Below are 11322 nucleotides of genomic sequence, written 5' to 3' on the forward strand. Positions count from 1 at the left end.
TTCCAATCAGAAAGGCATTGAGTCCAACTTTCTCCAGCCCTCATTCATGTGTCATCAGTCACCTTTGCCAAACTCCCTCTCTCTCTCTCTGCCCCACCTCTGGTTCTTTACTACAACTTTCACTTTTCACCGCCTCCCATGAAAACCCCAATATTCTTTTTTGAGACGAGAAATTATATTCCGTGGATTTCCACAGAAAGAAATAAAATATCTGCAATATAAGAGAAAAAGGCATTTCTCCTTTGTGTTACTTATTAGATTGGAAACTTTGATTAGCCATTCATTCTCTGTTAAGTTTTTCTTTCTTCCATCACTAATACTCCCTGCAGGAGAAAGAGAGAGAAGAGAGAGAAAGATATGTATATATATGTAGAGAGAGAGAAAGAGAGAGATCTAATCCTGCATCTATAAGCTAGTGGTGTTAAGGTTTGTATCAGAGCTAAAAGTACCTTTAGCTTGTTTCTTGCAAATTTCCACGTTTTTGCTTGACAAAAAAATTGTTGAATTTCTCTTGCAGATTGAATTTGAAACCAAAAGAGACCTATAGAAGTTGTAGAGAAGATGACAGATGAAGTAATTTCAACTGGTTCCACTAAAAATCAAGTTAGTGGATCCAATCCTCAACCTGTAGTAAAGAAGAAGCGAAGCCTTCCTGGAAACCCAGGTAATCAAGCTTACAATTTTATATATATTCATAGATTTTCTAGCATCAATATATTCAATATATTTTCTTTAGTAATTTGTGTTATTCCATTGAAGATGTGATAATTAATCTGTTCTTGTATACCAGATCCTGAAGCTGAAGTGATAGCCTTGTCCCCGAAGACTCTAATGGCCACCAACAGATTCTTGTGTGAAATATGTGGAAAGGGTTTCCAGAGGGATCAAAACTTGCAACTGCATAGAAGAGGGCACAACCTGCCATGGAAGCTGAAGCAAAGGAGTAGCAAAGAAGTGCGAAAACGCGTTTACATATGCCCTGAAAATGGCTGCGTTCACAACCATCCATCGAGGGCTCTCGGAGACCTAACTGGCATAAAAAAACACTTTTGTCGAAAGCATGGGGAGAAAAAGTGGAAGTGTGAGAAATGCTCTAAACGATATGCTGTGCAATCAGATTGGAAAGCTCACTCCAAGACTTGTGGTACTAGGGAATACAAATGTGACTGCGGGACTATATTTTCAAGGTATTTTATCACTCTCTTACCTTATGTTGCCCAATTAATGGCATCCTCTAAAGAAGAAGGATTTTCTGACCACCCAAGAACAAGAAAATATGAAGTGATCAATGAAACTTACGATAGAACAATACCCTCTTTTGTGTATGGGTGGGGTTCAAAAGTGAGAGGGTCGCTAGTGAAGACAAATTGTTAATCAAGATGTGTGATTTTCAATACCATTTTTCTTCATCTAAAAAATATGGTCCTACTTGGCTCTCTTGTCAATAATTATTAGACTTCTTGTTATGCTCTGATAATATATAGACTATAGTTATAGGCTGTGAATAGCCTCATGTCTTGGTGGATCGATTAGAGTACATTTACTAAGCATTAATAGATCAAACTAAATAATTTTATTTCATTTCTTCGGTAATATTGTCCAAATATTGTACAATCACCAAGCAAGTCACTAGTAATTGTTTTGGGATTAATTCTGTGAACAGGCGAGATAGCTTCGTCACTCACAGGGCATATTGTGATGCCTTGGCCGAGGAGACAGCAAGGATAAAAGCAGCATCTCACATGGAAAACCATGCAGGCCATACCAATTATCACTTCTCACTAGGACCTAGTATGGGGCAGCGTTTCACTTCCATTTTCGAGCCAATTTCTTGCAACCCTCAAAAAATTAATGATCCAATGACAAGAAGCCTTACTCTGTGGAATATGAGCCAGCAGCCTTCCCAAAATCAAGATATACTAAGCAAAAATTTTCAAGAAATGCACCAAATGGGAATTTCTATCAGTTCCTTAGGTGCAGTATACAGTTGTACTGATCCACTTGTTAATCCCTGCGCATCAAACCCTCCTGCACCAACAACTACTTATCAGTTGAATTGGGATTTCACGAAAAATCTTAATTCCACGAAAGCTTCTGATGATCAGTTAAGCTGCAATTCACTTCCTTTGAGTAATATCAATGCTAAAGAACTTGGTGGGAGTGCTCCATCTTTGTTTAGCACTCAACATCAATCCCACCATCAATCCTCAACAGCAAACATGTCTGCAACAGCTTTATTGCAGAAAGCTGCCGAAATAGGAGCCACCACAACTGACCCATCACTCCTAGGAAACTTCGGCCTCAAGTGCACTGAAAATCCAGTCCAAAATGCAGTAACTACTCGTCTTGGAAGTGATTTATCTGCATTGAATCAGCTTCAAATGTACCCCTCTATGCGCCACCATATACAGAATCAAGAAAACATCACAGAGGGAGAAACTAGAGATTTTCTTGGTGTGGGCATACAGTCCATCTGTCATCCATCATCAATCAATGGATGGATATGACTATCATGGGGGAGTTAATTTGCTGATTTACATGATGATTTTCCCAAGGAATGAAATTAAAGATGAAAATAAAGTGGAGTTCCTTGCTGAGAGAGATGATGGGATAAAGAAAAAGGAAGGAGTTTTGTATGTGGAAACTTTGCAGAAAGGAAATTGTGGAATTTAGGGGAGGTGAATAAAAAATTATATATTTATATCCAAGAATTGAACGGGAAGATCCATGCATATTCAACCAAATGGTGGCATCTTTATATTTTTTAGTAAAAGGGAATGTGTAGTGGGGGCAAAGGCACCTTTACAACTCCATTATTGCTCTATGTTCCATTTAAGTTCTAGTTGTTATCTTCACAAACTGAATTTAACAATGGAATCCAATATTGGTAGAAAAGCCTAAATCTAGTTTCAGGTAGGCTTTATTGCTTCTTAATCATCATTTGTTAGCCTTATGTAGCATGGAATCACAGTTTTCCTATTACCCGAAAAAGGTTTAATTTTCACATGGATTAGAGAAGCTAACTAAATTAAAGAAGGAAAAAAGTTAAAATTTTCATTGTTGTACTAAACATGAATGTCTAGCATTTAATTTAAAATGCTAGTATATATCTCATCATATATTTGCAAATAATTTGAATTGATGAAATTTATCATTTGTTTAAAACTTGAAAACTCGTTTATAATCATCTTCGAATTCGAATCATTTTGTTTCAAAGAAAATCATATCAGTTGACAATAATTCGGTCTGATTCCTGTTTAATTATTTGCATATGAAGGAGTTATTATTATCAATTATGTTTGAAAATGATAAAAATTTTGCATAAATAAATTGTAAAAATATGGTTTCATGTAAACAATACTATGAAATTTGTAAAAGACAGTTTATTTAATAAACCAATATCCATCTATTATAAAATAGGAAAATACAAGCAAAAAAAAAATGTAGTTTAAATATAGCACAAAGTATGAGTAATATGATAAAAAATAGTCATTTACATTTACGTTTACGTTTAAATTATAGCTAAAATTATTTATTTTTGAATATTATTTTTTTCTTTTCTATTTGTTTATTTAAAAGGTAGGTAAATTATTGATTTCAAAATGCTTTAATGAAGAAAATAGATGGTAAGGACTCATATCTGACAGAATGAGACAGAAACGATCAACTCCACAAAAAAATGTTGAAATGAGGGTGCAATTATTAAATTTGAAATGATAAGGACGATTTGCACAATTAATGCAAACAATGAAAATATTTTGTGTTAATTATCTTGAAATACGATTAACAAGTATTGATTTTTCATTTGGTTGACCCGGATTCTATTTTGGTTAATCCTCCTAAACTTGTTGTTAAGATTTCTCGTGTCAAATCCGTCGAATAGCAAAAGAAAGATGTTGATGCGAGAGGAGTACGTTGATATGGCGGAACGGATTGGTCTGGCTCGTGACGTTGATAAGGCGTACGTTACCGAAGTGGATGGCACAAATTATCCTTCCAAGTTCGATCCATTAAGCACGCGGCCCAACCCAAAACAACAACATAAAGTCTGAAGAGCTGCTTTAAGGAGAGCAAAAATTTTCAGCAACCAAAGGAAAAGAAAAGAATGAAATTCACAGATTCGCCTGTAATCGACCTGCCGGTGCTTGACACGCGCCTCTCCATTCAGCAAGACAACGGCTCGATGCACGTTGGCACTTCTGTCTGGCCCTGCTCCTTGGTCCTAGTCAAGTTCTCCGAACGCTGGCACCCGCAAACATTTGCCGTGAGTGATACGCACCCCACCAACCCTTATGCTGACCTCCTAAACTTCACCAACAAGCGAGGCGTGGAGCTTGGAGCCGGCTGCGGAGTAGCCGCCATGGGACTCTACCTGCTCGGCCTGCACGACGTCGTAATTACAGACATTGCTCCTGTTATGCCAGCCCTAAAGCACAATTTGAAGAGGAACAAGCCAGTTTTGAAGAAGACCCTAAAGACGGCCCAGTTGTATTGGGCGAAAGAGGAGCAGATTCAGGCATTAGGCCCGCCTTTTGATTTTGTAATTGCGACGGACGTGGTTTATTTGGAGGAGACGGTGGCGCCGTTAATTAGGGCAATGGAAAGTTTGGTGGCAGATGACGGTGTCGTTTTATTGGGTTACCAGCTGAGGTCGCCGGAGGCTCATAAATTATTCTGGGAAATGTGCGGGACCGTTTTTGAGGTGGAGAAGATCCCACACGAGCATTTGCACCCGGACTACGCTTACGAGGAGACTGATGTTTATGTTTTCAGGAAGAAAAAGCAGGATGTTTAACATATCTATCAATTTTGGGTATAGATCTTCCCACCTTTTAATTATAAGCCTAACGGAATCGGAAATGAGAAAATCTGGTTAGTTTGTGTTTTTGTGTGTGTGCCAACAGGCTTGCATTTGTTACTTGCTATGTGAACTGAGACTTTTATGGCCGTCTGCATATTTTTGTTGGGAAGAATAATACTTTGTTAATGTTGAACAATGTTTTTGCATGCTTATTTTCTTTATACAGTGTATGATGTGAGGAACTACGAATAGAACAACAGTGAATGATTTGTAAACAATAAATTTATTATGCTGGTTTGTAAAGGATAAGCAATTATAATTTCCAGATTTAATTTTCCAAGCATGAATGTGAACCAACAAATCAAGATATAAGTTGAAGATGTGATAAATATTAGAGCTTCATTCATTTTCTAGGCTGCTTCAACTTCTGGATAGATGGCTCAATTGTGAATAAGTTTATGAAAGAAGGAAAACAAAGATAACGTGATCGCTTGCTTCTTCTTTTATTAACCTGCTATTTGACTTTGGAAATAATCTTGGATTTGCCTTAGATGCCTAATTTTTTATTGATCTTGATTTGCTTGAGCTTAGTTACAACCTTTAAGGAACTTATTAAGGAACGTGTACTTGCATGAATTGCTGAAGCATAGAATAACCTAGTGACTCTGTATATGGTTAAATTCGATTCAACGACGATTATCTAAAAAATTGGAATCTTTTGAGTTCATGAAGTATGAGTAAATAGTGATGATGAATGAAATATTTTTGTTGAATTGGACATGCGAACATCCTACTCTTGGGATATTGATTCAAAATGTGCCAAACAAAGGAAGGCATATACTCTAAATGGAAATATTTCATATAGTGGAAAAGCTATGACAGTCTATAAACTTTTCTATCTTTTATATTTTTCCGTCTCATTATTTTTCTCCGATGAAGGATCATATGGGCCAGTTAAAGGGACCTAGCCTTAATTCCCAACGATGGGTGTTGAAGCAGAAGATACTTAAGTTATTGGGGAGATATTTGATGGAAGTCAATGGTGAGTTGATTCATTTCGGACTGCACATATCTTTGGAAGGAAAACAACTCCATCTGACATAGATAACCTGGTTACATCAAGAAAAGTTGTTCGAAAGGTGAAGCAGGCTCGTGTAATTTCTTGGACTCAAATGGGCATTGTGTCTCTTTTTATAGGAGATGGTAATTTCGCTAAGTAAGATATGTACATCTTCATGGCAATGCGCTAGTTGTCATGATAGAGGACTATCATGCTTGTACTCGGGTACGTATCTAAGTATTAAAACTTATATTTTTCAAAATGTAGGATATGGAGATATGGCTAAAAAGAATCCAAATTTCGAACACTGATATGTATGTCTTTCAAATTTCAATTTTTTCCCCCTAGAAATTCACTTGTAAAATGTTAAATAATAATTAAGTAGCGAATTTTTTAAAAATAGAACATGTCACTTAAAACCAACTAGAATTTATACTAAAATAATAAATTATTGTATAAATATATACTTTCGAAAATTAATATTAAGTTTAAGATTTTTTTAATGTATTTTAATTATTTTTTAATAATTATTTCATTAAATAAAGAATAAATGGGCCAAACAAAATCGTAAATTATAGACTGCGTGCATTGAAATAAAAGTCCAAAGTGTTATTAATCTAGAAGCCCAATAAAAGTCATAGTGTTGTTAACCAAGAAGTTCATTGTTTGGCATTCGCTTTCTCTCCAGTCGCTCCTCCTGCTTCGACTGTGCGGCAGAGGCCTCCTCTTCTCAAGATATGACATAGCCGGACCTTCCCCTTTCCTCCGAAGAGTAGAAACAGGAGAGCAAAAAAAAAAAAAAAAAAAAAAAAAAAGAAAGAAAGAAGGGAAATTTTACGTCATCGTCTTTCTCCACTCTGTCGTGTCCAATCGAAAAGTGTCGTGTCCGTCCCATATTTCATACTCGTGTCGTGTTCTGTTGTGTCAATACTAGTACTCCGATCGAAATAGAGAGTTCGAGCATCACAGATAGAGGATGTGCTATTACTAACGATCCACGTATTTGCACACGAGCACTGGCTTGACATTGATGCAAAGTGTGGTGGAATGGATGTCGATGAGATGATGACTGAGGAGCTCCAAGAAAGTCATGCAGGGGGGTTGCATTATAATGTTTTAGCAAGTTTGTTCAATATGATATGATGAGGTTCCTATAACTTGTGTTAAATCTTGGTGATTGTACTCATATAATGGAGCATGTTAATTCTCTGTTTTGAGTATCGGGATTGCCAAAGTTTACCGAATTTCTAGAATCATGATCAAAAGTTGTAGAAGATATTATTGAGTTTTGACTTATTTTTTGTCAAGGTAGAGACTTCTGGGATATTGATTCAAACCATGTTAAAAATAAAAGGCATAAACTCTTAATAGAAATAAAATATAGGTAGGTTTTATTTTTTATTTATTTACTTTTTTTTTTTTTTGGTGGAAAGGCTGCCAAAATTTGGTTTGAAATTTTGGCAATGTTTCCAAAGCAAGGGAACGTGTCTTTGAATCAATTTTGACTTAGAATTCAACAATCTCCTATAAATTGATGTAGTTTATTCTCTATTGTGTACGTGACTTAAGGGTTTTGAGAGAGAAAAATTGTAAGCCCCTTTTTCTTGTTCTCTTTGTGGGTTGTTCCAAAAGTAGAAATTGGTGGGTTTCATAAAGCTTAGGGTATTTTTCCTACGATACTTGGAGGGTTTTGTGTGTTAAAATTCTAAATGATTGAGGGTCTATAAATTTTTCTCTATCATTTTACATATTATTATCTCATTATTTTTCTCAGAACATGGATCCTATGAGCAAATTAAATGGAATTAGCCTCAATTCCCAACACCTATCGCATAAATGTTTCACGGATCATGCCAATTCATAATGAAGTATGGATGGATTGAGGATTTAATGTGTGTTATATTTCTTTGAATTGGTGCCAGTCTGGAACTTTGAGTGCATTAATGTATCAGTAGCTATGCTGTTCTGTATTTGATGACCAAAGTAAGTACAAGCAATTGCTAAGGCAGGACTTAGAAATAACCTATTGTGGGTAGGTTGCCTACTTGAATCAAAACTTTCTATGACTTGGAAAAATTCATTGTTCTCTTTAAGATAAAACTTGAAGTTTCTCACCAGATAATAGAAAAATTTTATTGATGTAACAATGAGAGGCTCCTCAAAAAACTAAGTACTAGACTCGTTGAATTCCAATTCCACTTGATTTAGCCCCTGTTTGACAACCATCATTTGAGAAAAACAATGTTTTGAATAGTGATTTTTAAAATAATGTGTGGTTAAAAAGTAAGAAAAAGTTTTGAGTTTACATGCATAATATTTTATTGTGTGATTATATGGTTGAAATGAGTATGTAGAAAAATGAGTTTCCAAATAATGGATGTCGAACAGGGGATTAGTAACATGCCACGAATGGATATCTGATTTATGGAACTCGTTACTTCTCCAACGGAAGCTTGCAGATCCCCTAAAATCGGAAAATGGACATGATAGGAGTAAGTCAATAGGAAATCTAGCTTATAGGGATGGCTGGGGGTGCGGGAGGCGGAGTCTGGCACTGTAGTTGCACTGAACCAAAATTTTTATGTCAACGGAACATATAAGGAGATGAACCGTGCTAGAGGCAGGGACCCACCTATGGGGGCGCCACATCAGCCCTCTAGACGGACAGGGGCGATGTGGCTCTGATCAAATAGCTTTACACATAAGGAGATATCTACGGAATTTGGGTGGTCTATTACCCCTGCTGACCCTTCTTTCTCTGTGCTCCTTAACGGAAGTATTCTTCATTGCTAAATAATTTATGGCTTGTTTGACGGATGGCACAGTACTTGTTTGGCAGATTTTACAGTATTGTCTATTGTATATTTTACTGCAAGAAAACATGCCCTCGGACATTATGCTATTTTTGCAAATATTTTGGTTTATGAAATCCATTATGAGACAACAAATGATTTTCCTATTTCTGCTTCTATGAACTTCTGAGAGTCCCGTATCTGTGTTCCTACCCAGCACGTTTTAGCCAGAGATTGTGATGTTGAGCTCATTCACCTACTAATTTGGGGTGTGCAGAGATTGTAATGTTTGAGCTCATTCACCTGCTAATTTGGAGGAGTGTGTGAGACTTTATTTCTTGGGGAATCTTGAGGATACAAAACCATTCGTTGTAATTCTTTAAACTGATGAATTTGTGCTAATGCACATATTTGGATTTTCATTCTGCAGTGGTTAATGAGGCGTATCCTCATTTAACTCCATATGCTGCTCTCTACTTAGCCCAAAAACTTATTATTCTGTGCAAAAGTCTATTTGCAAAAGTGCACTGTTAATTCCAGCTTTGAGATGAAAATGTATAGCCATTGGGCTAAATTTCAAGCAAAATAGAGTGATTTCACTATATTTGTATGCAGTTCTTTTAAAATAGAGAGCATCTTCCATTTAAGGACTCTATACTGTAGGCAAGAATTTTGTTGTTTATGCATTATAATTAGGAAAAATCATTGGCTCAACCTTTGTTCCATCTTAGACATTTTTCAAAAGCTTTTATTTCTTTACATTTTGGTCATAAGCTTTCACATTTTGTTGTCAGTAATACCACTAGACATTGCTATTCAACATCGCTGTTAAATTAGAATAATATTATTCAGTACCATTAGTATTTAGCACCAATTTAAGTGACAATTCATGACATTAAATAATATATTCATTTAAATGTAATCTCACATGATTTATTTAATTAAACATATAAAAAATGGTTACTTAAATTGGTGCTCTAGAGCCACCGATGTTAAATAACATTATTCATTAAATTAATGCAAAAAATTATTTGTCATTAAGTTGAAATAATGCAAAAAGATTTAAATAAAAAGAAATTGAGCAAGTCAAAAGAAATGTGTGGCTAAAAACAATTTGATAATATATAACAATATTTCACATGATTGAAGGTTGACAATCGCAAAGGTAAACTTTCGGAAGTTAAGGAACCGTTATGCACGCGATAATTGCAAATTTATGATAACATATTGTAAACATTCTATTAACTTGATCGAGATACGAGTATGCACAAACTCTTAGGAAGCACTTAGCCTCTTGAGCTCACTTAAAAGATCAAGTTATTATACTGTCGCAGTTCAAAAGTTATACAAAATCATAAATAGTAGAGAAACCAACCATACAATTTTTCCCTTTTGTTTAATTAAAAGATTAACATTTAAGTCCTTGTTTGAGCTTTTGGGAGGAAAAATATACCTTGAAATAATTTTTTTTGAAGAATGTATGGTTAAAAAATTAGAAAAAGTTCTCAGTTTATGTGTAAATTTATTTTATTGGAGGATGTGTGATTGAAAATGAATTTTTGATAAAATGGGATTCAAATAAGAGCTTAGTTCTTGGATCAAATCTAAATTTTAATCACATATTTATAAAATCACAACTTTTAATCACATATTTTATAAAATCCACATCTTTTTAATAACAAATTTCATCAATTTCTATTAAAATCTACTAAAACTTTAATTCTAATACTCACTAACTTAGCATTTGTTTGTCTCTTTATGAAAGAAAAAAAATCCTCTTTAATTCTCTTTTTCATTTTGAACTTCACATTCACGTAATAAAATGTTTTGCACGTACATTGAAATTTTTTTTCCTAATTTTTAATTACAAAAAATCTCCAAAAATTTGCTATTCAAAATATAATTTTTTAAAAATATAATGGCTCTCAAACAAGGGCTGGGTCTAAAATCTTATTCATCAAATATTGTATTGAAAGAGAACCTTGGTAATTGAGCCTATATTTGAAAATCAATTTTTTTTAATAAAATGAATTTTAAAATAGTGATTTTTTTGGAAGATGTGTGTTTAAAAGAATTCCTATGATATTGACCCACAATTCATTTGACCTTTTACAGTAAAAAAAAAAAAAGTACATCCCCATAAATCTCGATTGGTTGCATTTCACGTGCTAATTCTCTTCTAAGATTACAATGGTATTTTCCTTCTATTATGATTCTTTTGCAATTTGTTATGCTATCTTGCCTCATACCACATCACCCTCCTCCAAATGTTTTTATTAGCAGAATAGGATTCAATTTTCATGATCTTCTCTTCTTCCTACTCCCTCTCTCTTTTCTTTAACTCTCTCCCTTTTGCTGTGGTGTCTTTTCAGCCCTTGACATTATTATAGGGTGCCCTGAAGAGGGACTACTTGTTGGCATATTTCCGGACAGCCAACGAATTGTTGGGGGTCCTTCAACCTTATAGGACGCCCCCATGATAATTCGTCTTTTTCAATATAATACTAACTGGAAATAATTTATTTTCATTTTAGATATGTCTGTTGTTTTAGTGCCTTATAACATGGATTATTGTGTATCGGGTAATTATTTGATTCTACTTTCCTCTTGAAGAGGGAGAGAGGGAGGGGGTTATATTTTGGATAAAATCACCTGTCCCGTGGTGCCCC

General features: G+C 34.9%; 2 protein-coding genes across 3 annotated transcripts; both read left to right on the forward strand.

Moving 5' to 3' along the window:
• The first annotated feature begins 118 nt into the window (after positions 1 to 118).
• LOC111379519 (zinc finger protein NUTCRACKER-like) lies at positions 119 to 2991 on the forward strand. Its single transcript, XM_023002909.1, has 4 exons — positions 119 to 426; positions 518 to 664; positions 791 to 1187; positions 1664 to 2991. The coding sequence occupies exons 2-4, from the start codon at positions 562 to 564 to the stop codon at positions 2505 to 2507; spliced, it is 1344 nt and encodes a 447-aa protein (XP_022858677.1). The 5' UTR covers positions 119 to 426; positions 518 to 561; the 3' UTR covers positions 2508 to 2991.
• A 1056-nt stretch (positions 2992 to 4047) lies between these two features.
• LOC111379516 (protein-lysine methyltransferase METTL21D) lies at positions 4048 to 6676 on the forward strand. 2 transcript variants are annotated; one of them, XR_002700055.1, is made up of 3 exons: positions 4048 to 4813; positions 5741 to 6086; positions 6550 to 6676. XR_002700055.1 is itself a non-coding variant. In XM_023002906.1 (2 exons), the coding sequence occupies exon 1, from the start codon at positions 4106 to 4108 to the stop codon at positions 4793 to 4795; it is 690 nt and encodes a 229-aa protein (XP_022858674.1). In that variant the 5' UTR covers positions 4048 to 4105; the 3' UTR covers positions 4796 to 4813; positions 5741 to 6123. The 2 variants fall into 2 exon arrangements, 1 of the variants encoding a protein (XP_022858674.1); XM_023002906.1 differs by lacking the exon at positions 6550 to 6676 and having other exon boundaries at positions 5741 to 6123.
• Positions 6677 to 11322: the final 4646 nt, after the last annotated feature.

Source organism: Olea europaea, unplaced genomic scaffold (assembly GCF_002742605.1).
Source record: "Olea europaea var. sylvestris unplaced genomic scaffold, O_europaea_v1 scaffold1998, whole genome shotgun sequence".
Classification (NCBI taxonomy): Eukaryota; Viridiplantae; Streptophyta; class Magnoliopsida; order Lamiales; family Oleaceae; genus Olea; species Olea europaea.

What these genes read in the sequence shown, in the direction of transcription:
- LOC111379516 (XM_023002906.1), top strand. Translation starts at nt 4,106, where the DNA reads ATGAAATTCACAGATTCGCCTGTAATCGACCTGCCGGTGCTTGACACG.
- LOC111379519 (XM_023002909.1), top strand. Translation starts at nt 562, where the DNA reads ATGACAGATGAAGTAATTTCAACTGGTTCCACTAAAAATCAAGTTAGT. An exon ending in AAGCCTTCCTGGAAACCCAG is followed by an intron (nt 665 to 790) that starts GTAATCAAGCTT and finishes CTTGTATACCAG; the next exon opens with ATCCTGAAGCTGAAGTGATA. An exon ending in TGCGGGACTATATTTTCAAG is followed by an intron (nt 1,188 to 1,663) that starts GTATTTTATCAC and finishes TTCTGTGAACAG; the next exon opens with GCGAGATAGCTTCGTCACTC.